Source organism: Chlamydotis macqueenii, chromosome 3, assembly GCF_036417535.1.
Source record: "Chlamydotis macqueenii isolate bChlMac1 chromosome 3, bChlMac1.mat, whole genome shotgun sequence".
NCBI lineage: Eukaryota > Metazoa > Chordata > Aves > Otidiformes > Otididae > Chlamydotis > Chlamydotis macqueenii.
The window spans coordinates 96,055,901-96,080,842 of NC_141558.1; the positions used below are offsets into that span (position 1 = coordinate 96,055,901).

The 24,942-nt window shown below is 36.9% G+C and overlaps 1 protein-coding gene across 2 annotated transcripts in view; it reads left to right on the top strand.

Annotated features, from left to right (window-relative positions):
* Positions 1-23,283, top strand: part of ARID4B (AT-rich interaction domain 4B) — an 89,989-nt gene extending 66,706 nt beyond the window's left edge. Inside the window, exons 17-24 of one of the 2 annotated variants that reach the window (XM_086743636.1) lie at positions 1,969-2,217; positions 8,777-8,861; positions 9,794-9,986; positions 12,370-13,581; positions 15,460-15,570; positions 18,344-18,559; positions 20,328-20,474; positions 21,477-23,283. In XM_086743636.1, coding sequence (XP_086599762.1) covers positions 1,969-2,217; positions 8,777-8,861; positions 9,794-9,986; positions 12,370-13,581; positions 15,460-15,570; positions 18,344-18,559; positions 20,328-20,474; positions 21,477-21,607 — 2,344 coding nt within the window. In that variant the 3' untranslated portion in view covers positions 21,608-23,283. The remainder of the gene's footprint in view (positions 1-1,968; positions 2,218-8,776; positions 8,862-9,793; positions 9,987-12,369; positions 13,582-15,459; positions 15,571-18,343; positions 18,560-20,327; positions 20,475-21,476) is intronic. The other variant, XM_086743637.1, reaches the window with a different exon arrangement.
* Positions 23,284-24,942: the final 1,659 nt, after the last annotated feature.

The window sequence follows — 24,942 nt, forward strand, 5'->3', positions numbered from 1 at the left end:
ATTTGGTTCGTTACAGTTTTGAAAAGTCTCGTTAATAATGGGAAATCACAAGCTCATCTTATTCTTGGAGCAGTTTTGGCTCTGCTACTGATGACAAGGGTTTTTTGGTTTGTTTTTTTTTTTTTTTTTTTTAGCTTTTGTGTAATAATAACTGTTAAGTTGAAATTACCTAGGAGTTTTGATTTAGTGCAGCAGAGAGTATAATTTAAAAACATTTAAATTACTGGTTGGTGCTTTCTGTTGTTAATTGTAGAATTCTGTTCAGGAATTTTTCGTCTGAGTCTTTGGAGACCTTTATTTTTATTTTCTTTGGGAAGTGAATTTTGCCATGTGATGTGTAGTGGAGATGAAGTGAGCTTTCAAAGTTCATTAATTTATGTTGCATTTTTAGCTCTGGTGATTTTAATTTCCCTGGCAAAGTAGCCCTCTGAAGTATATAATAAAATGAAAATTTTGGCCTTCCAGAACAAAACTGTCTGATCTGTGCCATGTATACCTGAATAGGTGTATCTTCTATGATATGTTTTATTTGATACACCAATAGAGGGAATTTTTAGCATTTGTCTCGTGGTGTATGCACACATATATTTATATTTATGTGTGTGTGTGTATATACATATATATAATGTGTGGCAAGATTCATTTCTGAAGTAATTTAATAAATCAGTGTAGTTAAGCTGCAGCTGAATTTAGCTAATTCTGAATTCTCTTTTGCCAGCTAATTAGATAATGATACTGCAGTTTTACTTCTACAAAGAAGTATTTGAATAATTAAAATGCTATTTGATCCTTTCATAGAGAGAAAGTAGCGTGGTTTATCTGAATATTTTCTACTGAAGATGTCATGAAAAGATTTCGGTTATTAATAGAGAATTTTGTTTTTGTGAGGTTAACTTAAATATTGGTGTGAATCAGACTTGGAGCAGCGCTTATCGTTTTTTACCCAGTCTGTAATACATTCAAAAATATCTGTTCCATGTCTCAAGTTTTTAAGTTACTAGTGGTCTGTGGTTATTGTCAATTTAGTAAGCGGCCCTAATCTGTTACGTGTTACACACAGTGTGGGATTAGAATGATATGAGGGCAAATAATACTGTTTTGTGAAGCTATTTAAGATTAAAAGATATTTTTCCCCCATTAACTTTTGTAATATAGTCTACCTCTTTAAGCTGGTTGGAGATAACTTTCAGAACACTGAACAGTCCATAGCTACCATTGATAGCATCATGGGTTCTTAGTGCTTCTGAAAATTGATCCAAATGTCTTAAAAATTATCCAAAAGTAGCGTACTTTTTAAAAGAGTGAACATCTACTTGTGTATTTATATAAGAATTAAATGCAAGTTTGATTTGTATTTAGAAGACCTTTAGCATAATTGGCAAGGAGTGAGAAGGTCATAAATCAGCATAGGTTGCTTAATTTGCTAAATAATCTTGCATAAGTTGGTTTTGTTTGGTTTTTTTTTTTTTGTTTCACCTAAAATCTGTTTTTGGCTGCAGTCACTTCAAGGTGTTGAGATAGAGGTTATTTATTATACTAAAGCAAGGATCTTTTGGGGAAGCAAGTTTCAAGAAGCACTTGTGAAAGATGTAGATTGAAAAATTGGATTTAGGGAACTTTATATTGAGAAGGATGAGTTTGAATTGGAAAAGCAGTATTTAAACAAAGGGACTGCATGAAAGAATCATATAAAGATGAGTTTGAACAACTTCTGCTCATACAGATTTTGATGGATTATTTCTTTCTTTTAATCAAGTCTTTCTTGCACCTTACGGTCACCGGATTTTGTGTGTATTTCTGTATCCTATTTTGCTGATAATACTCAGGTGTAGTGCAGTTTCACATATTTGGAGCCTGCTGTTTCCCAGTCTCTAATGCATCCACAATATTTATCAATATATGTGGTTTGGAACTGAAAAGCTTATGAAGTATCTCATATTAACTCTACAATTTTTTAAACCTTTCAAGAGATGACACGAATAAGGAAGAAGATGAAGATGAAGAAGAAGCAGAGGAGGAGGAAGAGGAGGAGGAGGAGGAGGAAGACAACAATATCAATGAGGAAGAAGAGTTTGAATGCTATCCACCAGGCATGAAAGTCCAAGTGCGGTATGGAAGAGGGAAAAATCAAAAAATGTATGAAGCTAGTATTAAAGATTCTGACATCGAAGGTGGAGAAGTCCTTTACTTGGTGCACTACTGTGGATGGAACGTGAGGTAACTTGAGTTTTAGTTAGTGATTACTTCTTGAATTACTTCTAAAATACACTTGTGTATTTTAAAATCTAAATGAATAGACATCTGGAGTCCTGAGCTTTCAGTACTGGTATTCTGTGAAGGTCATTGTACTGTTTGAAACTATTAGATTTTTAGCACTATGTAAATGCAGTACTTCAGTTTTTCAGAAAATCTTCTTACAATGACTTGTCCAAAGAAGGCTTTCTTCATTCCACATCTTATTTTTAGATCTCTGCATACAAGTGACAGCTCACTCTTTTACAGATTCCTCCTCTGGCTCTCTTAAGCCGGTTTTATCTCATACAATATTTGAATAATGCACTTAGCTGAGTCTGTATACACACTCTTCTCGGCAGGGCAGAGAGTACACTAGCAGTATGGTATTTAACAAGAAAAGTAGACGATTCTTAGTAGCAAATTAGTATGCAGCAAATAATTGCATTTCATTCAGATCCAATTTCTATCCCTGCCCACTCCTCCTTCTGCTGTGGCTGCCTCAAGCTTCCAAATAAGACTTTTCTTAGCCTAGTATCTTCTTATGCTTTTCTTAATACATGCAGGATTATATGCTTTTTATTGTCTTTAATATAGCATTAATAGAAATAAGTTGAAGTATAAACATGTATTTGCCATTTCAGACCACTTTTTGCCATTTAAAATTTGAAGCAACTTTGAAAACAGTAAACTAAAGCCTCTGAGTGGCTTTTAAGCCAATTACCAAGTCTGCTTTTTCCCCCTCAGTTTCAATGTATCTGCTCATTTTCCTCAGCTGTCATCTTTTAAACTTTATTACTGTATTTATAGATCTTAAAAAAAACAACCAACCAACCAAACAAAACCACAAAAAAAAAAACAAACCCACAAACAAAAAAAGACCCAAACCTGAGGCAAACCTGCTGTAGTTATTATTTATTTATTTTTCATATTCTGGAAAATCTGAGGCTCTTGTGACCTTCTTCTGTCATCTGGACTTTGATTACCATCCTACCTCTGACCAAGAGGGCAGGACGTATCTCATTTATTCAGTGCTAGCAAGATCTGCTAGCAAAGGTCACAATTACAGAAGCGTGACGCTTCTCTCCCTCCCTTGAATACACCTCTTTTCATCTAGGCCTGGTGATTCCCAGGACCACCTAAGCCACTGCTGAGGAGGAACATCTCAATACTGCCGGTTTTGATACTCATCTTTTGAGGATTTTGGTCTACTTATATATATTGATCTACAGGAATATGATCTTTCACATAAACTGTCTTCAGGCAACATAAGCATAGTGGGCTATGAAGTCAAGATAATAGGAGAGATGCAACCTGCTGAAGGTGGGATTCGGAATGAGACTAGCGTTTTGGTCATTATTGGGGAGAACTTCCTTAGGACTGTAAGCTGCTGAAATTTGCATCCTACTTGCTGACAATTACAGTGTAGCATTCCAAGAGTTTTCTTGCCCTTTTTTTTTTTTTTTTTTTTAATTCACATGTAAACAGAGATGTTATTTTCCTTTTTGAGTAAACATTATGCTATTAGACATGGTATGAGGTGAGATGATCAGAGCTTTATTTGAGCAGTACCACTCTAAATCTGAAGAAATGAGAAGTCAGAAATGAGCCTTTACCTTGGAGATCCCAGCACCCTGATTCTTAAAGGAGAAATCAAGATTCTGTTTTTTGAGCTCTACATTTTGAACAAAGACGTGGATTGATATCAGAGGCATTAATTTCTGTGACTAGATGTATTTGATAAGAAAAGCATTTTTAGTAAACATGCAGTCATTTGAGAGATGAGGGGAGTAATTTGGTCTTTCTGGCAGCAGGACTCACATTTATGTTCTTACCTGGTGCTTCTAAAGAGCCCTCTGAAAGAGATTGGAAGAGTAGAATTCTTCACTGAAAAAGATATCAGTGTTTGAGATTTAGCTATGAGACTGTGTGTGGACTCTGCCAAATGTGGCTGTTTTTAAATTTAAGTTACTTGAATTTTTGGATTTGATAGTAAGAGTAGGGTAAGACTGAGCTTAAGGCAGCATCTAAATGCTTTGATATTTTAGTATTGTGAAGACAAGTCTTCTATGATGTAATAATTTGATTTGGCTTTTAGTCAGTTGCAACCTGGGAAACTGCTTTACTTGTATAAGTAGCAATTCTCTCTTCTTATTCATTGTAGCCTACTTTGTAGTGTTTAGCAGGGACAAGTACATAAAAAATCTAGGATTTTTAAAATTCTGTCACTCTCCTACCCCTTAAAGTTAACTTGCCTGTTTCCCCTTTTGGTCAATATGCCATTTAATGGCCTGTTCTTCAAACTTTTAAGTCTGAGCAGAAATCCTAAATAATCTTTCTTATCACAAGGTAACTTCAGTATCGGTCTGGGATTCAGAGTAAGTGTTTGTGTGAGGAGTGGGGTAGTACTTGGAATAGAATTTGGTAAACGTGGTATTCTTTTTTTTTTTTTTTTTTTTAAATGCCGTGGAACTTTTTTTTGTAAGTAGAAAATAAAGAAATTGAATATAGCTTAACGGCATTGTACAGCTGCACTACTTTATGCTGAAAGATCTTGTTGTTAGCTGCTGAGATTCACGTGATATGTATCTCTGACAAAGGTAAAGAATTGTAGTGTTCAGTGGGGCCTGACTTGAATGGTAAAAATCTCTACCCTGTTTGAGAGAACTGTTTACGTTACCACGCATTAACTAGAAAAAGCTTTTGAGAGAAACTGTATTTCTTCTAACAGGCCAGTCATATTCTGAATTCTGCATGCTTTATGTGGAACTAAAACTTCCCTGGGGCCTACAGTGCCAGTTCCTTCTGTCATAATTTTAATTTTCAGCTGCCAGTGCAAAGAAAAGGTCTTTGTATGAGTGTTTGAGGTGAATTTGTTCTGCACTAAGTTCCCAGTAATTAAAGATAGAGGGTGCATATTCAAAAAGAGTTTAGGTTACTGTTAACTCTGTGTCCTATGGTACAGTATCACAAGACATGTTGTTCTTGAATGTTTCAAGTGCTTAAAACTAAGACTTACTGTTTTCAGCTATTCTTGCTTTCCTACAGAAATGTGAGTGTGAAAGTGCTAATTTCTGTCTCAATTTTTTAAGCATTAACAATATACAAATTTTGTACTTTATGGTCAACCACTGAAATTAAAGGAATGTGTGTAGCCACATTTCAGGTTCTTGAGAGTAGTGTATGCCATGAGGGGGGAGAATTATTAAAAAATAAAATAAATCAGAGTCCTCATCTAATTTGGTTCTAAGACTAAATCTCCTTTCTCTGATCACAGCCAAATAAAACATTCGATTCTTCCTTGTTAGCAGATACAGACAGTATACTGGGATGTTTCGGTGAATATGCCAAGGCTTGCTAGTTCCTTCAGGTCACTTGTCTTCCTGAGGAAGTGATACCTTTGCTAGTATAAACCTAGAGGCTGGGAAAGTACACTTTCTTCCTTGTTTCCCCTCTAGTAGTTCTGTGGAGGATTGACTATGCAATCTCTGAGAATATGTTGTGGTTTATTTTATTTTATTATGTTGTTTATTGTAATCAGTACATATGGATATAATAGAATCAGTACATATCCTTATGCAAATTGCCAATTATTTTTTCTGCTATATAGCTGTTAATTTAATTTTTCCTTTTTACCTTCCTTCCTTCCTGTTCAAACTCACCTTTCTGGCAGGCATTAATTTTAACTAGTAAGGCAGAAAACCTTCTCTCCTTACTGGCTCATCTTTGTTTTCATTTTAGTAAAACAAAGAGGATGTTTCTTCTGAAGGTATTCTAGGTTTTCATATGAAACCTTATTTAAAAAAAAATTAATTCTTATTAAATTCTTCCTCTTGGTTCTCCAACAAGTCTATGCAAACTCTTTTAGGAACACCTCCCCATCTTACCTCCTTTCTCTTCACACCCAGCTGCTTGCTTTAGGGAGTTGAGGTAAGCAAGTGTGGAAAATGGCACTGCAGTAAAACGACTCAGGTGGAAGCACGTACTTGTAATGAGAGCTGAAGAACTTTTCATAATGTTTTTTGTTTTCTTTTGTTTTGTGAGCAAACTGTGTAAAGCAGGATTAGTGATGAGTAAGTTTTAATGAGGTGCAGTTCTATAAAGTCAGGCTCTGATCTGGGTCACACCCTTCAGATGTAGCTTGGCATCTGGTGTGCTGTACAGCTTTCTGGGTGCTTCTCTGTTATGTGGTAGATGAGAATGTAATTTAGGGTCAGGTTGTCAGCTGTGGCCTGGGATGTATCCCTTTTGCAAGATCTGTTTCAGCCTGGGGTCCAGTTGTCACAGGTTTAGGCTAAACATATACATCTAATGTGTGAGTAGTGAAAGGACCTGTACCACGCAAAGGTGTGAAGTGTGGGCGTCTGATTCCTTGGAGAAGATTCAAGATTCCTGTGACGCTTGGCCTCCTGGCAGGGTCTGACTGCAGTTCCAGGTGCAGTCAGGAGTAGAGCAGGATATGCTCTGGCCAGAAACTGAGGCTGTCACACATAGGTTTTCAGTTTGTACTCCTTGAGATGAGGGGTTGTGACCACTGCTTCTAATATGAAATACTTAAGACCCTGTGGTATCTACAGATACTGTGTTAAGATTCTGCACTTCCTCTCTCCTTCGTTTCAGTGTTGCCACCTAGTCTGTCAGCTGTCACCCCAACAGGCACTACAGTTCCTTAAATCACAGTCAGTATGTGCAGTGCACAGATTTTGCATAGGGGCAATATTGTTTTCTTATTGGAAATACAGAGAATGAGTGAATACAGTTTCTGTGTTATAGCAGCGCGGTTGAGGCAGAAAGGACATTGATGAATAATTGCTTTTCACTGTGTATTTGTCCAGTCCTAGTGCTGTTTTCCTGCATGCATTTAGACCTAATGAAATACTCCTGCATTTATGTACATTGCGGAGTCCATTTGGCAGTCTGCTTAGCAATATTCCTTCTGGAAAGCACATCTTTGACTTGAGGAAAGATTACTTCAAGTAGGGTTTCCCAAGGTCTCACAGAATATGGGATTTTTCCATACTGGAAAGTACTCTGCAGAGTTGTATTTCAATTTTGGAGGGAAATCTGAGCCTATTCACCTACATGTCACCTGGTGATAGTACAATTATAGCTGTATCTGCATCTTGGTATGTTGTAGTCTGCATGATCTGCTGCTAGATTTTGTGATGCTTATTGTCACATGGAGGGGGAAAAAAGGCCAAGATTTTGTTTTGGAAAACTATTTCTCAGAGACTGCTGCTACTTAATTTTTCACTATATTATTATGTGAAATTTAAGTTAATAAAGTACAGTATTTAGCTTCTGGAATCCCTTGCGTAGATCTTAGTATATACAGGAAAGCAAGTTGGAAACTTACATATTTTTCTCTAATCCTTTTTAATTTACACATCATTATTGTAGATATAATTGGCAGGAGTTGCAAAGAAGCTGAATTGAGACTGTATCAGCAGTTATAGATATCAAAATAATGGTCAAGTAAGCCCAGCTGGAAGGCCAGCATGGTCATGAGTGCATTATGTGTGGCTCCATCTTGTACTAGGTCTCTGGGTGTGTCTGGTTTGGGTTTTTTTGTTGGTGTTTTTTTTTTTTTTTTTTTTTTTTTAAGTTGGTTTATCCCCTTCTGTTTTCATGTTTACATAGGGGAATCTGAATTTGTGTGGCTGTACATTGAAGCAAAAGTTAATACATACTAACTTTTAACTGACCTATTTCTTATTCAGAAGGTTCTTGAATTCACAGTTGAAGTTGGACAGCAGATGCGTATTGGGAGGGGAAAAAAAACCCTTTTGATTGATTATTGAGGTTTTTGAGAAATACACAATGAAACTGCCAAGTACAGTACCATAGTTACAGTATATTCTTACTAAGAATGTACTCCTCCGGTCTTAGATTTGTATTTAGCAGGTCTAGCCTTAGATAATAAGACACCTGTTGTTAACATCCTGGTGCTGTTTAGTACGGTTTTTGTCCAGTATAGTTCTGATATAAAATGGGAACCTTTTAACTGAAAACGAATTGAAAGCATTAGTGTTAAGTTACTGTCTCAAAAGTTAGTGACTCCTAGGTGTTAGTCAGTACAAATACCACTTTGCGGACACTCAGGCTCGAAAGAGTTAATTTTTATTAACTGATCACATTTTATGTAGTTGTAAGAATTTATTAAGATTCTACAGTATACATATGAAGTATACCTCTTAGAGATCCATACAGAATTGTTGTTCTGTTAGGTTGTTTTACCTGTATGTGTGAGTTTCCTTCTGTTCAGAGCAGACTGGAAAAGTACCAGCTTTCACTCTTACCCATCAGTATAAAAAATATTTTGTCCTATATCTCACAGTATATGAAGAGTTAAACCTTAAATAAAACTTCACATACTGAAAAGTACACAAATTACTACTTTATTTAAATTCTAATTTAGTTTTTATATGGGTAATAATTTTCTTTTTTTCCTCCATTAATTTCTTTTATGACGTCGTGATTATCTGTTTAAAACTATAAATGTGTAAATTTTTTTTTTTTTTTTTTTTTTTTTTTTTGCTTCTAGGTATGATGAATGGATAAAAGCAGACAAGATAGTGAGACCAGCTGATAAAAATGTACCAAAAATTAAGCATCGAAAGAAAATAAAGGTAGTTTCTCTCCCTTTTCCTCCAATGTTCTCCCCAACTGTGATTTCATATTCTCTTAATACTCCACTCCCCCCCTTTCTGACCTTTTGATTGGCTTACAAATGCTGGACAGTAAGTAACTTCCTAGCCTTTTGAAACCAAAAACCTTTTTCATGGAGGGTTTGACTTTTCACTTTGGAGTGGTTAGAGGAAGCTTCTCTTTCCTTCTTTCCTATATTTTTAAATAAATTTATGTGTGCATTTACAGAAAACAAACAAGAAGGATCCATTTTATCATCAGTGGGGGGAGCCACCTGTGGGGGGTGAAATTTGGGAGCTCCTGCCGCTCATCCCGAGAGAGCAAACCTGTGACTAGTGTGTGTGTGTGTGTGTGTGTGTGTATGTGACATGTCTTTCAAAACTCATTCCTTTAAAACTGATATATAGGCGTAGGTTTTGATAATTCCTTGGCCAGTGGGATGCAAGGAAGCGTTTCCTTAGCTACGGATGTCAGCGCTCCCACCGTCCCCCCGCTCCCCCTCCGCCGCGCGCCCCGCAGCGGTGCCTCTGGCAGCCGCGTTCGGTTCCAGAGCGCCGCGCCCGTTGGGACCGAGCCGGGTGCGGTAGCCGTGCCCTGCCGCTCCCGAGCCTGGCGTCCCGCGGCGCCGCCGCTCCTGGAGAGCGGGCTGTGTTCGCTTTCCCCGTTGTTTCAGTGTTGACAAAGTTCCTGTCTTTGGTATAAAAGCCTTGGCGTGCGCCGTAGAAAGGTATTTGTAATCTTTTAAACAAGGAGGAAAGCTTTCTTCTGCAGGTTGAATGTTTGAGATAACTGTAAGCATTGCTTAATTGTAATCTATGTTAAGATTGTAATATGTGTTAAGAGCTAAGAATCTAACTGTAATCTATGTTAAGAGCTCAAATGAGAGGAGTTTTTAATCTTTTCTTTCGCATAGAATAAAACTGACAAAGAGAAGGAAGAGAAGTATTCTCCTAAAAACTGTAAATTGCGACGTTTGTCAAAACCACCCTTTCACACCAGCACATCACCAGAAACTGGGTCCAAACTTGACAGTACTGAAGCCAAAAATACTGAACAAGCTCCAGTTAAATCAATCGAAATGACTTCTGTCATTAATGGGCTACAAGGTATTGTACTGAAACTTTTTTTCTAATTGTGCAAGTGGCCTTTAAACAGTAGTAAATGACAATACAGAACAACTGATGCAACTGTACGCTTGAGTCTGGCTAATTACATCATAATCTTCAGAAATAACTCCTGAACAAAGGCAGTATTCTCGGTTTCTGAAAACAGGTGTTGTGGATTCAGTGTATGTTAACAGTCTAAAGAATTACAACCTTTGTTTTGTTGTCCTTTTTTGTTTGTTTGATACACAACAAAGCATTTTTGCTTATGATATTATTTCTAAATTTTAAATTTTTGATCTATTTAACTTTTAGGGGCCATGATTTCTCCCCCCACCTCCATTGAAAAATGTAATTAATAAAGCTAGGTTTCCTGTCAGCATGTCTGTTGTTCCTAACATTATTTTCCCCTTCCCACACATTTACAGCAGCATTATAATAACTAGTTGCTTCTCTTCATCCTTAGTTTAATGTATGCCACCAGAAAAAGAAATCATATATGCTATAGGTAGTTTGAGTAACCACCAATTTTTGTGAAAGTTGTATGAATTTAGTAATCTTTCAGACTTACTTAACTTGGGTGACATTGGCCACTGGGTTGCAAATTTGTAGGTAGAATAATGGTCAACAATCTATTAAGCTTTGTTTCCTTAGGAAATGAGAAACCAGCAATTAGCAGAGATTATAATGACACTATCCTTAGCACTGTAATTAATCTGTAATTAACTTCTGATTACAAAAGCACAATTTTAACATACACCATCTAATATTTTGGAAAGTTAAATGTTTTCCCTATTACAAAATTAATTTCCAGAAATGCTTTTAACTGTATGCAATTCTTTTATCATTTAAAGCCACATAGATTCATTCTGGGCTTAGCTTTTTTCTGTTACTTGCAGGTTTTTTTTAAGTATGAAAGGCTCTAACATTTTACTACTTCTTTCTCCTCCAATTTTAGAGATGCTTGCTCAAAACTTTTTGCAGGTTTTTATCCTAAGTTGGAATGATTAATGCTATTGTATTCATCTTTCCTTTGAAGGCCACAGCAAAGCAAATAAATTGAGATGAAAAGTTGATGGGCCTGCTTTTTCGAATGTGGTGTTCTTGGCTTTTATTTCAAATGGCAAATTTTGATACCTCATATAATAGTAGTATGGTTTTGATCTTCTAAGGTATGAGAAAAGCAAGTGTTAGTAGTCCATTTTAAATGATAAGAGTTCTTGGAACTTTAGGCCAAAATTACTGCCATGAATGTTGAATTAGGAAAAAAATGAAACAACATTGAAAGGATTGTGTAAATCTTGCTTTCAAATTGAGTCTTGGAGTAGAATTTCAAATCCTGCCTATCTTAAAACAAATAAACCAAGAAAAACACCTGAGGCAAACACTTCTCAAGTTATTCTGTCATGTACACCTCTTCTCTCTTAGTGTGCTCTTCTGTAAATTCATTGTATTTCAGTAAACCTTTTTTTAAAAAATTAATTCAACTTTGATCATTTCAGTTAATTTTGTTGACAGTATTGCTTTTCTTCTGTCTCTTTAAAGAGATGGTGAGTTTTAGTGAGAATTTGAGTATGAGAGATGGGAAGTAGGCTGAGAAGAATTAACTAGCTATGCCCACAAAAATGGATGAATTAGAAATCAAGGAATTACCCATATATCAGAGCCTGTTCTCGTTGTTTCTCCTTGTACTATATCTTTTACCATTGAGTGGGCTTGTTATTCATTCCTTCTCCATTATTTCTTTGTTCTTCTTTTCGCAGTTTCTGTATTTCTGATACTGAGTTTTCTTACTGTTGTCCCACACTCCTTACTGTTCATATATTTCTCCAAGTGCCTTTCATTATTGCTTTCACTTCCTTTTTCCAGGCTGGTGGTCAGGTTAGTTTGTTAGAGATTATCCAGTGTCTTTGTTGTTGTTTTGTCCTTTCAGACTGTGGATTCTCTAGGAGAAATATTGTCTTCTGTTCTGGACTTTGGAGAAAGGCCAGATAATGGTAGTATTTGTAACCCGTAATAAATATTTAGGGTTTTATGTTAAGTACATCTTTCAATTTCTGTTTTGGTTAGTTATGCAGAAGTTGGTATTTTATGGATTGATGCACTCTATGCTTTCTCTGCATCTTCAGAAGTTCCTGGAGATGTACTGTATAATACTGAATTTTCCTAGTTCCTAATCTAGCTATTATACCTTCCAATAGAACAGGAAATAAATCTTTGAAGTCTTCAGGAGGTACCATTTAAAACATATACTACTAGAGATCCCTGTAGCATATGTTCGTATCTGTACAGTTCTCTTTAGTTGTTTTTTTTAAGACTTCTTTGTAACCAGAATCAAGACAAACTTTTCTTGTTTTTTTTTTTGTTTTAATTTATTTTTAATTAGCTTCTGAAAGTTCTGATGATAGTGAGCAGGAAGATGACCAAAGTGCCCTGAATATACATGCTGATGGCAAAGAGGAATCTCAACATGAAGCTGTAAGCCAAGATAAAAATGAATTCTGTCTAAAAGAAGAACAGAGCAGTTCGTCCCTCCCAGAAGAAACTAAAGCTTTGACAGATGTGATGGTGCCCAAATCGGGATCCAAGTCTCCTGAAAGATTGCGCAAAGAGATGGAAGAGTTATCTGAAGATACTGACTCCGATGGAGAAGACGAAGCCACAAAGAAGAGAAAGGATGTAAAAAAGGAAGTAGTGGATAAAACAGCAAAACCACAGGTAAAACGTGGTAAACGAAGATACTGTGTTGCAGAGGAATCTTTAAAGACTGTGTCACCTAATAGAAAGGATGAGAAGTCCAAAAACAAAGACTCCCTTAGTTTAGAAAACAGCAGTAACAGCTCCTCCGATGAAGATGAGGAAGACAAAGCTAAACTGAAAATCACTCCAACTAAAAAGTACAATGGACTAGAGGAGAAAAGGAAGTCTTTACGAACAAGTACTTTCTACTCAGGATTTTCTGAAGTGGGAGAGAAAAGAATAAAGCTTCTAAATAACTCAGATGAAAGACTTCAGAACACCAGAGCAAAGGATCGAAAAGATGTCTGGTCAAGTATTCAGGGACAGTGGCCGAAGAAAACGCTGAAGGAACTGTTCTCGGACTCTGACACTGAAGCTGCTGCCTCCCCTCCACACGCTGCTCCTGAGGATGCTGCAGCAGAGGAGCAGCTTCAGACTCTTGCAGAAGAAGACATTTCTTTGCCTAACTCTGAACTTGAAAAATCTTTGCCAGCTGGTGTGGATGTTAAACATGTTGAGGAGAAACCGACTGAAGTGGGGGAAAAGAAAGTTGAATTTCCAAGCAGTGGCAGTAATTCAGTACTAAATACTCCTCCTACAACTCCTGAGTCGCCTTCATCTGTAACTGTTATGGAGTCCAGTAGACATCAGTCCAGTGTCACTGTCTCTGAGACGCTGCCACCAAATCAAGAAGAGATACGAAGCATTAAAAGTGAAACAGATAGCACAATAGAGGTGGACAGTGTTGCAGGGGAGCTGCAAGACCTCCAGTCTGAGGGAAATATTTCTCCAACAGGTTTTGATGCCAGCGTCAGCTCCAGTAGTAGTAATCAACCAGAGCCAGAGCATACTGAAAAAGGTAAAGGAAAGGGTAAACAGAGCTGTCTTCAGCCTAACAAGCTCTCATTTTAGTGTTGCTGATGTGTTTTCATTCTGCTGTGGTTATGCTGCTGGAAAGTTAGTTGTTGAAGGAAGTAGTAGCCTGCTGTCTGCTTCAAATGTGTGGAAATGGCTTGATTACCTAGTGAATGAAATATAATCTGCCAGGAAGTTTCCTGGCCTTTTATTAGGAGTTATGATGGTTTCAATGAGGAATAAAGTATATAAGAATAAAGTTTATACTGCACCTGGCAAGAAAAGCCCAGCGCAAACTGTAATACGTTGTACAATGAGTATTTATTGTAGCAAGATGGATACATTTTTGAGTGTTGCTCTTACATACCTTGCTTACAAGTAGAAGATATGGGTTTTTACATAAAATTTTGATTCTCTGTAAACAGTTTACTTGGGGGGAGAAAGTGCCAATTACTGCATACTTAGGCAACCATTTCAAATTTGCATCTTAGGAAAAGTGTTTTTAAAAAAGTGCAGGTCAAGCTGATCAGAAACATTGACCTTATTAGTTATGTTTCACTTTCAGATGTGATTTTGCAGATTGAAGTTCCTGTCCTGAGACCACTAGAGAATAGGGGTTAATAAACACTGTCAACACCTGTGCATCTGTGTTGCATGCTTTTTTAACTGTTTGCAAAGCTGGATCCAAAAGCTTTTTGGTGAAATTCACTGGCTCTTTTACAGTTCCATCAAAAGTACAGCTACTTTCACTGTGTTAAAATGCCTGAAAAATTATTAATACAAAGGAGGAAAAAAAAAAACCAAAAACATGTCTGAATAAAATCCTGAGATGACTGAAGTGGTTTCTTCATCTTGGCAGATTTCAGTTAGTAATTAACTGAATTTTCTTAAAATGCCCTTAAGGTGTGTTACCTTCATCATTCTGTTTGAATTATTCCTTAAACAAAGGAGAGAGTTTGGAATAGGTGAATATGTAGCCCTCAATAAATATGCCTATATTGCTTTGTTAATTATAGATGTGGAGGTTTAGAACTTAATTTGTTTGCTTTTTTTTTTATAAAAGGAAATTGTTGCTACATGAAAAAAGTTTTACACCTTTGGACAGTATTACTTTTTAATACATTGACTTTAACTTCCTCTCTGATTTTGTCAGCATGCTGCTTGTTTTAAAAAATTGTTTTGTTACAGGAGTAATTTTTAATCTGTAAGTTAGGTGGTGTCGTGGAACGACGTTTGAACAACTCCTAAAATTTGCTCTTTTAACAAGTGTACTAGAATTCTCTTCCTTTTCTACTTTTTCCCCTTGTAGTCACAAATATGAGTAGACTTTTTCCTGTGGTTTGTTGTTTCCCCTTTTTTTGTTGTTGCCTTGTTTTTTAACATTATCTAAGGTTTTTTTTTTGTTGTTGTTGTTGTTGTTTTTGTTTGTTTGTTTTTTTTAATAATGCAATTACTGATCACAAGTGATAGTTTTCTTTCACAGCTTCCAGGCACAACAGGCTTTCTTGAACAATTTTCAGTTCCAGTAGTTCTTGATCAGTTTTTCAAATAAATGTATTCTTACTTAATTTACAGTATTAAAAAAAAATAAAATCCTTGTGGTTCAACAGAAATTCTGGTGATGCATATGGTAAAGTTACTTGCAGTCATCTTACCATGTGCACTTTAACTGACAAACTCTGTCTGTCTTCCATCCTCCTTCACCTCCTCTTGTCAATATAAGTAGAAAGCTGAGCTGTATTAAGGATAGGCAGGAGCAGTCACATTGTTGTCTGCAGACTTAATCTCTGAAGTGGGTCGGGGTTTTTTTTGTGACTTTGAGAAAAACACATAGATGTGCGAGTATTTATTTAATTTCTTTTTTTTTTTCCCCCTATTATAGTCTGTACAGGCCAAAAAAGACTTAGAGATGCTCAAGGAGGAGGCAGCTCCTCAAAAAAGCAGAAAAGAAGCCACAAAACATCTGTGAACAACAAAAAGAAGAGTAAAACTAGTAAGTACCTCAGCTCAGTGCGAAATTAAATGTGTGAAAGTACTGTGTCATTTGTTTGAACTATTGTGAGAGATGAAGTCTGGAAATAAAAAATATATGAGGACAAAATGTTCTTATCAGGGAATTCTTAATACTATTTAAATGGAGAAGCTACTCTTGCTGAATGCCAAAGTATTTTTCAATGTCTTGTGTTATTTCTGGGCCTATTTCTAAGAGGTCCTTAATATTGTGCAATTCAGGAAGACTAAGAGCAAGTATTTCACACTTGGTAGAATTTGAGACAGCAATCTCCGTGGCATGATAGCTGCCTGTTTTAGAGGAGACTTGGATGAAATGATACTTCATATTTTCTGTAAGATTAGTTTTTAGAGGTTTATATCTATTCCAGTAGCAGATATGAGAATAATTCCAGAAAAATACAGGCTCTATTTTCTTCCTATGTTATCTATTACATCTTTAGTAAATAATGCAGGCTTTGCAGCTTTTTTTTTATGTTGTAGAAGCTAATTGGAATAGAAACTACAGTACTAGAGAAGAGAAGCTTAACAAAAGCAGAGGTGTATTAGAGAGATATATATACACATGTTCATGAGACAAGATCAATTACTGCCTCGTCTCACTAATAATAAAAAACACCAGGGATAGTCATCTGGAGAGCGAAGCCGGGAGGATAGCTGTAAAAAAAGAACACAGTTAAAGCAAGGATAGAAAGCATATGTGATGCATTTTTTTTCCTTTCTCTTCCTCCTCCCTGCCCACTTGCCCCCCACGCTTCTTTTTCTTCTCTTTTAACAGCTTTACTGAGCTGTGTGTACTTTCTGGTCTGCTATTTGCTTTCACTTCATCAGTCCTTCGTGTTCATTGATCTCCTCTTTGCATTCTCTCATCCTTTTTCATTCCATTTCACTAATCTCCTCCTTCCATAATCCTTATTCCTTCACTCACCCCAGGAATTAAAGTAACAAAACAAACTGAATTTGCAGAACTAATGCAACATTTTTAGCCTTGCCATTGTTCCCTTTGATTTGGTGAATTTATCTCTTTTTCTCAACTGATGTCTTCATCAGGATGCAAGCACTTCAAAGCTAGAATTGTTTCATGTACTGTGTACAGTCTTTGGTGTGTATGCACTCTTTTTGTTAGACTTCAGGTAGTGCTGTATGTAATAAGGGCAATAAATAGATAAAATGTGGAGTCGTGAGCAAAAAGTGCTTTTTGCAGAATTCAGGTACACCAGTTAAAGTTGCTTTTGTAGCAGCTTCAATTCTTGCCTTTAGATTAAACCAGCAGCCAGCCAAGTTGTTTCATACCATGTATGTATCTTGATGTTTAGCTTCTCCAGTGTAGGTCCCCAGATCGTAAAGACCGGTACCAAAAGAGACTTTCAAGGTTTGTTTTGTCAGCATCTAGAGCAGGTACAACTGAGCCATAAGTTTCTACTGAGCGATAAGTTTCTCTTGATAAATATTAATTGAACGTGGTTTTAAAAACAACTCTATTGGAGATTCTGCAGCTTCCTTAGGCACTTTATTACAGTACTTCACTAGATGTCTGTTGAATTTTGATCTCTTGCCCCCTCTTCCACCCAAGTTTTATTTTTGTAATGCCAAGCAAGCTTCATTCTTTCAGTCATTACTCATGAATCATGTCTTCTAGACAGATTATTTTGTTACTTTCCTTTGAGCAATCTGATTAGAAGACTGCATTCACTTCAGGCTGTTGCTTTATAGTTACAATTGTTTCAGTGTGAGGTGAAGTAGTTCTGTTTTGTTTTTCTGCAATTAAATGCTGAAGATGTTTTTCTGCAATTAAAGAATTTGATCATTGTATCTGAGGATTGTTGTAAATGAAGTCATGCAAATTCAGATTATTGCTAGTCATTTTAGCACAGAAAACCTAAAATAAATAAAGCTGAGATAAGGTTAATAAAAAGGCCAGTTGTTTACTCTCTTCTGCTACACATGTCCTAAGAGTAGTGTGAAATCTTGTCTGTAAGTAGTACCTCTAAAACAGGATAGAGGTTTGTATATATTGAACACTGTATTAGAAATTAAAATTTAAAAAGATAAACAGGAGATAGGACATAACAATCCATCTTGCTAACTGTTTTACAAAAAATATAGCCCCAGAAACAGAAATTAATAGATAATTTTTGCACCTGCATTGACACACGGACTGCCTCTGCCTTATTTTCTAATGTAGGCAGTTTATTTATGGGTATGGTTCTAAAGCAACAAGCCTGATGCTGTCTTGAACCATTCAGAGAGTAGAGTGCACCTTCCCTATACAAAGCTTGAGCAGTTTGATTGTATTCAAGAATCATCTTACAAGAAGTGTGTCCCAACCCCACCCATTTGCACTCACACTTTCAGCAATATACTTTCCGGTGTTCAGGATGGGTTGTGGATCCACGGTGTGGTACTTTTACCTGCTCTCTAGCTCTGTTTGGTTCCCATAGGCCCACATAATAGCTATGAATCTATCTGCACAGCAACTAACTGCACACTGCAAGGTTTCCCTTTCACAGCGTGGCAGAACTAGAGGGGCCCCTTTACGCACCTGTTTTGTTGTCCTGTCTTTAGGCACTAGTGATGCAGAGACCTGTGTGCCAAGCTTCTACACCAGGATGGATTATGTAATTCCAGAGTAAAAGAATTTTCGTCAAATAAACTCCTGTTATATGACAGTCAGCATAGGGGTAGCTTCTGATGAGCTTTGATTTGGGTAGGAAGGTTGCTCTGGTTTATAACGCTATAACTTCTCGGTTCTTCAGCAAACAGCAGTGACAGTGAAGAACTGTCTGCTGGTGAAAGTGTGTCCAAGTCTCAGTCAGCAAAATCGGTTTCTACTGGCATGAAATCTCACCAAACCAAATCACCCGCAAGAATACAATCTCCAGGAAAGTGTGGGAAAAATGGAGAGAAGGAATCTGATCTCAAAGAACAGAATAATCGTTTGCCCAAAGTTTACAAATGGAGTTTTCAAATGTGTAAGTATTTTCTTTAAAAATACGCCTTTTGTGGTCCTGTGGTATAGTATAAGAAAACTTTTTGAATTTTGTGTATTTTTGCTTTTTTCCATCTAAAATTATTCTATCCTCAGTTTCCTTAATTTTGTGATAAATCTTGATTTTTATAACACTCTTCCAATACTGTTTTTAAATATGGCTCCTACGCTGACTGGCTGTTCTTGCCATCCTGTACAGACCTGTCATTTTGGCACGAATAGTATCCACTATGTGTGCTGCTTGTATTGATATTTTCTTGCTGTTTTACTCCTCATTCTCTAGTTATTATTCAGACGCTTGCCTGATTATTTATAGCCCTTTCCCCCTTCCATGTTGCCTTAGTGAACCAGGACATGTTTACTATTTCTAGTAATAAGAACTTTCAGTGTGTTTGTGTCAGTCAGCTACGGGTACATGTACAGCTAGGGGTGAGCAGTGTTGAAAGAATCATGCATTTGCCTATCTGAAAAACAGTTCTGTAGCTTATTAATGCCTCTATTAATGCAACTTCTTATTTGCCTCTCTGTGAGTGTATGCTATTGCAGCATTATTTGCAGTGGGAGAAAAGCGAAGTAAAGTGAAATATTCAGTGGCTGAAGCCTTCTTCCTCAATATAACAATAAGCAAACAATGGAAAATAATTATTTAAAAACAAAAACTTGCTATTTTTTTGGTCTTTCTTTGGTATGGGTATTTAATTGTCTAGTCAGCAATAAATTGTTGTACTTAGTACTGACCATGGATGTGTAGCATTGCGTGAGTTGCTTTCTCTTTGCTTTTAAAGGTCAAATTGGAACTGTGTGGCATGACTGATATAAATTACTTGTTAAAATGATCCATAGTATCTCATTCGGTATTCACAGATGACCTTAGTGTATGTCAAGTTTCTGAAGTTCTCAGAGCATTATGGTCCATGCTTTTCTGCACTTTGTCCCAGGCTGTGCGAAGACTGCTGTTCCTCACATAAAATGGGAATAGGAAAGAGCTGGTACAGCACACTGTGCAGACACATCTGCTGAATTCCACCACCACACACACCCCCCCGCCCCCCCCGCCACCCAGCAGCATTCTTTCATGCCCAGGGAGTTCTCCACTTAGCCAGCTGTTTCTGTGATGAGAGAATCTGACCCTGCATTTTATTATTTTCTCTCCAGCCCTGAATCTCAGTGTTACTCCACTTTAAAATTATTTTTCTCCTAGTAGTTCTTCACAGTCAGATTACATTCTGCTGCTCTTCAGGACTGCGTAATGTAATATGCAGCTGGGATGCCAGCGAGGAAGTCCTGCATAGTTGTACCTTATGGCCTATAGACTTGATTAGGACCACCCCACAGCTATTCAGATTCCTATTGTAACCTGCTTGCTTTGAAACAACCAAGACAAGTCGGCAAGACTGACCTTCCTCATGTGTTAGGCCAAACTGAACTCTAGCAAGGACTCAAAGCAAGAGGCTCCAGGCTAGTTTTGGCCCCTATGTTTTCATCAGTTGTCTTTTTTTTTTTTTTTCCCTTCCTATGGGGAGGGAAATATGTGCATTTTTCTTCCTTAAGAAAGTGTATCTATGGTGGTAATAAAAAATGAACGAAGTTTGTGATAATAAACAGAAGATGCTCTTGCTGTGTTTCTTGGCTTTGCTGTCTGCTACCTCAAAGCACATCATTAAGGCTTGAGTACTTCCCACTTCACTAAAATTCAGAAGTTTTTGGAAGTGCTGCAATACAATAATTAACAGAGATTGTTTAACTTGCAGCTGACTTGGAAAATTTGAGTAGCGCTGAGCGCATAACAATTCTCCAAGAAAAATTGCAGGAGATCAGGAAACATTACCTGTCCTTGAAATCTGAGGTGGCTTCCATTGACCGAAGAAGAAAGCGCTTAAAGAAAAAAGAGCGGGAAAGTAAGTACTGGGAACTAAATTCTGCTTTTAGAGGGCTAAATTGCATATCATGTTACTAAAGTGTTAAGAAGAATGTTGTAGTTTTTAGGGAGATGTGTGCCATTAGGAGTGTGGTTTTGTTTGCTTTTTAAAAAACATTGTATACAGTTATTTTACAATCTTTAGAAGGTACGGTTCGGATATCCAGTGACTGAATAAGGGGGAAAACATTCAAAAGGCGTGGAATCTATTTAAATCTGTTTAGGCAGAACTACTTTATACAGAAAAATAAACTTTTCTAAGTAGAGAACAAAGTATCTAAGTTTGTTAATAACTTTGAACTTTTGTTCAAGTTACACAGTAACTTACCATATTAAGTTTGTGTCTAGTTAGTGCTTTTCCCTTAGAATAAATGATTTCTTTCACGACTTTAAGGGAGACCATCAATTACATCTCTCACTTCCCTGAAGTTGTTTCACCTGTTGCTGTAGAGAATGTTCTAGTGTGCCTCCTTCTAGAAGCATTAAAAGGATTATCTTCTCCGTGTCTTGTTTATGTGCACTGTAAGAAGAAAGACTGAAATGCCACATGTAGTAAGACTTTATGACTACAACCATCACACAGGAGCTGCAGTTGCTCCCTGGTTGCCAGAGCAGGGTGTACGTGCAGATTCAGTGCTGGAACAAGGCCCTACCTGTGCTGGTTTCCACAGGAAAGAAAGGGCACAGTGGGCTGTGCTTGCAGGTCAGGAATGAGCTCCGGTGTACTCTGGCTGGGACTTTGATCTGGGTGGTCAGTGAAGCAGGGCTGCAATGGGCAGTGCTGTGCTGTCTTGCACAGAGGGGAAGCTGCCTCTCAGAGTATTTCCCACTAAAAACTAGGGAACGGAGGCTTCTTTCTTTTTAATAAGTAGGCATTAGTTGCTGGAGTAAGTATATACCAATGCTTGTTGTTGAATGGGGAAACATTTTTGTTGCTTAATTTGGAAATTTTTATAACCTGTGTATTTATCTTCCTGTGCAGGTGCTGCTACTACATCATCTTCCTCCTCATCACCTTCCTCTAGTTCCATTACAGCTGCAGTTATGTTAACTTTAGCAGAACCATCTATGTCAAGTTCATCACAGAATGGAATGTCAGTTGAGTGCAGGTGACAGCAGGACTTGCCAAAGCACTTTGCACTTAATGGCTGCTGAGGGCCACTCTTGGGTTTTTTTTGGGTTTGGTTTTTTTTTTTTTTAATTTTTTTTTTATATACTGCACAGTGGCACAAAATTCAGACAAGCACTATTTTGTATTTAAAGTTGTTTCTTGACAAGCTAACTTTGCACTTAAGTGCACTTTTATGAAGAAAAAGTACAACAAACTGCTTTTCCTCGAGCAATAATTGTTTCCAACTTGTCTGGGAATTGTAAGTCTGGTGACTCGAAGGCCTTCCACTGTGGCAAATGGAGGCTGTTCACTGCCTGTAGAGACAGGACAATAAGCATATAGTTGTTGGGTTGATCTAAACAAATGTGGTAAGGCTTACTGTATTCCCTGGTATTTTGTTAAAGCTGGAACATTTGATATTTTTCCATTTATTTATGACAAATATTGAACCTATTTTCATTTGTACAAGCTAATTGTTTTTTAACTGCTAAGTCACCTTATAGTGGCTTTAATTGTATACGTCAAGCACATGTATTCAATTCAAAACCTGCAGTTAGTAGGATGTTTGACATCGGTCCTGATAACCAAATATGAGGATTCCTTTTAAAACAAACAAACAAACAAAGACTGACTAATGTTTACAGGTTTGAATTAGGCTTAAATAGTTTACTCTGGGTTTTAAGAACCCATTAATTGGAATGAAACTACTGTACTTTGCCATTTTTCTATAAAACAGTATTTTTTTTTTAATTTTGATAAAATACATTATGAAAAAGAAAGAAAATGGCTAACAAACTGTATTAAATCTTAATGTATAAAGATTGTATTTAGCCAGTTTAAAGTGTATATTTATTCATAATGGATTATAACAGTTATATTTTTGTGTTTTCTTGTAAATGTTTCTTTTCCCTTAAAGCAACAAATATTTCATTTGTAATGCTTATTTTATTACGAGCTTCAAGGAGAGGACTTCAAGACAGAGTAAGGTGTGAGGTTATAATTTGTGGTTGCTGATATGAACACTGCCACAAAAGGGTGGTTGTTTTTAAAATAAATAGCTAGCTGAATGGTAGACATTTACTTTTTTAAATGCCTTGTACGAATTCCAAAACCAACTTCAAACTGTTTTCACTTGTATTGATTTTATGTTGTATGGATCCCAAGCTCTCTCCTGTTAATTATATACCTTTGTAAGACATTTGTATATTGCGGAAGTGTTCATTCAAGCTATTTAATACCTGGCACTGTTAATACACCGTACTTTATTGTACAGATTGTTTTACTGTTTTAATTGTAGTTCTGTGTACTTCTTTTGCCTGGGGAAATAGGGGCTGGCATGTTTTTCTTTGTTTTCTGGCAATACAACATGTAAGAATTCAAAGCATTTTGTTTGTAGATGCTAGTGTGTCAGAATCCTTTACATTTGACTTTTCTAAGAAAAGCATTTTCAGTCTTCGTAGTGTGTGCTTAAGGTTAACTGATTTTATTGAAAATGGTTTCAAAGTATTCAGAATTGTACAGGACTGTAAAAAATTGTTGACAAACATTGAAGGAAAAGCTTATAGAAAAAAGCTATAAAATATATATTAGGTTCTGCAGAAAATGGAGAATTATGTAATATATTGTACAAATGTAAGCAAAGGCCTCTGAAATAAAATGCCATAGTTTGTGAATCCTTGATTTTGTTTCTAACAGTTTAATCCAGCAACTATAATGTGTTCATTAAAACGACATGAAGCTTCAGAATCAGTTTAGCAAATTATCTTTGATATGGTGTAATAGGTGTATAAAGATAAGCTAGAGCAGGTACATTGGCCTAATTTTCCTCTTAGCAGTTAATTAAATTCATCCTCTTTTTCAGCAAAAGGAGAAAGCATGGCTCATTGAGATCGTTAAGGCAGCACCGATCGAAAAAAAGATGAATTTTGATTCACATTAATTCAGGTAGTTTGCAAATGTAAAAGCAAGCCCCCGAAGATATTTGCTGACTTCTGATACCGACTGCCTCAAGTTTAGACTCAGTGGAAGTGAAACTGAAATAAAACTTTTAGTGTTATCTGCTTACATCATGTCTGGCTGTAGTTCAGTTAACCAAAACACTGTTACACCTGCAAACTGATAGATTACTGATGAGACTGATAAATAACAAATGGTGATAGGCTTTGGAAACATTGACTGTGTTAATATTTACCAGTGATCCGAGACTGACAAGAGTAATCTTAATTAATAATTTCAGTGGGGCTATTCAGAGGATATTTACATATGTTTAAGTTTAGCAGAATCAGAGACCTAATAGTTCAGTTCTGCCTTTCAGTCTCAGTAGGCATAACTGGTATTGATTTAACTGGAAACTATATCTGGGCAAGCAACAGAAAATTTGGCTCTCTGCTCACTTTTTAGTTCTTGATCAGCACTCAGTTGTAGTGCCAGCATTTTTGCTTTGGCGTGACAATTGTTGACTCTCATGTTCTATGAGAGCATTTGTTTATTGTTTAAAATAGGGATCATTAGTCACCTCCCCACAATACAGAGATTATTTAATTTTTGTTTTACTTCTCATGCACTTTAATGACTAGTCAAAAACCTGTTCTGGACGTTTTATTTGCACCTCTCCTGTGAAGTGTGTCTGTAAAGGGTACTCTCCAGGTTCATGTTACTTGTGTCTTAGTGGTTACAAAGGAAGGTACTTTTGGCAAACTGTTATCCAGGCAATTTTATCCCATGTTCCAGTGAGTCAAATCTGAGCTGCTTTTCAGGTTACATATTGTAATGCAGCTTTAAACGTGGGTGTGCTCCCTGCTTGGCATGCACATTGTACCTACAGCTGAGAAAGTTCCCAACTAGCAGTGATTGCTGGGCTGTGCCCATACTCCTGAGTACCTGCTCAGACCATGACCTGAAAGGCAAAGTGAGACAAACTACCCCTCCTTTATCCTTTACACCTTGGCTGAGTGATAGAATCAGTTTTGCGTGTCTCGTGTTGAGAATAGCTGGGAGTGTAGACCATCTGCGTATGCTGAGAGAAAGCACGTCTTGCTTGAGGGCTGTCTGCGTTGCTCCTGGCTCCCTTTATTTGCAGTCTCCATTGATGCTTGTATGTACCTGTTACTGTGCAGTTTCCATCATGCCATGAAATTTTCCTGTTGCTGCAGGGCTCAGACTCACTCTGGCAGAGTTCCTGAAGGCTGTGTGCCTTTTGTTGAGCTTCAGCAATTACCAGTCTCTGAAATCAGCCCACTGAATGCTTGTCCAATGTAATTGTGATGTATTTTGATGGTTCAGCCTGTTCTGCCCCACCTGTGTCACCTACAAAACTGTGAAGGTAGATTGGAAAAGC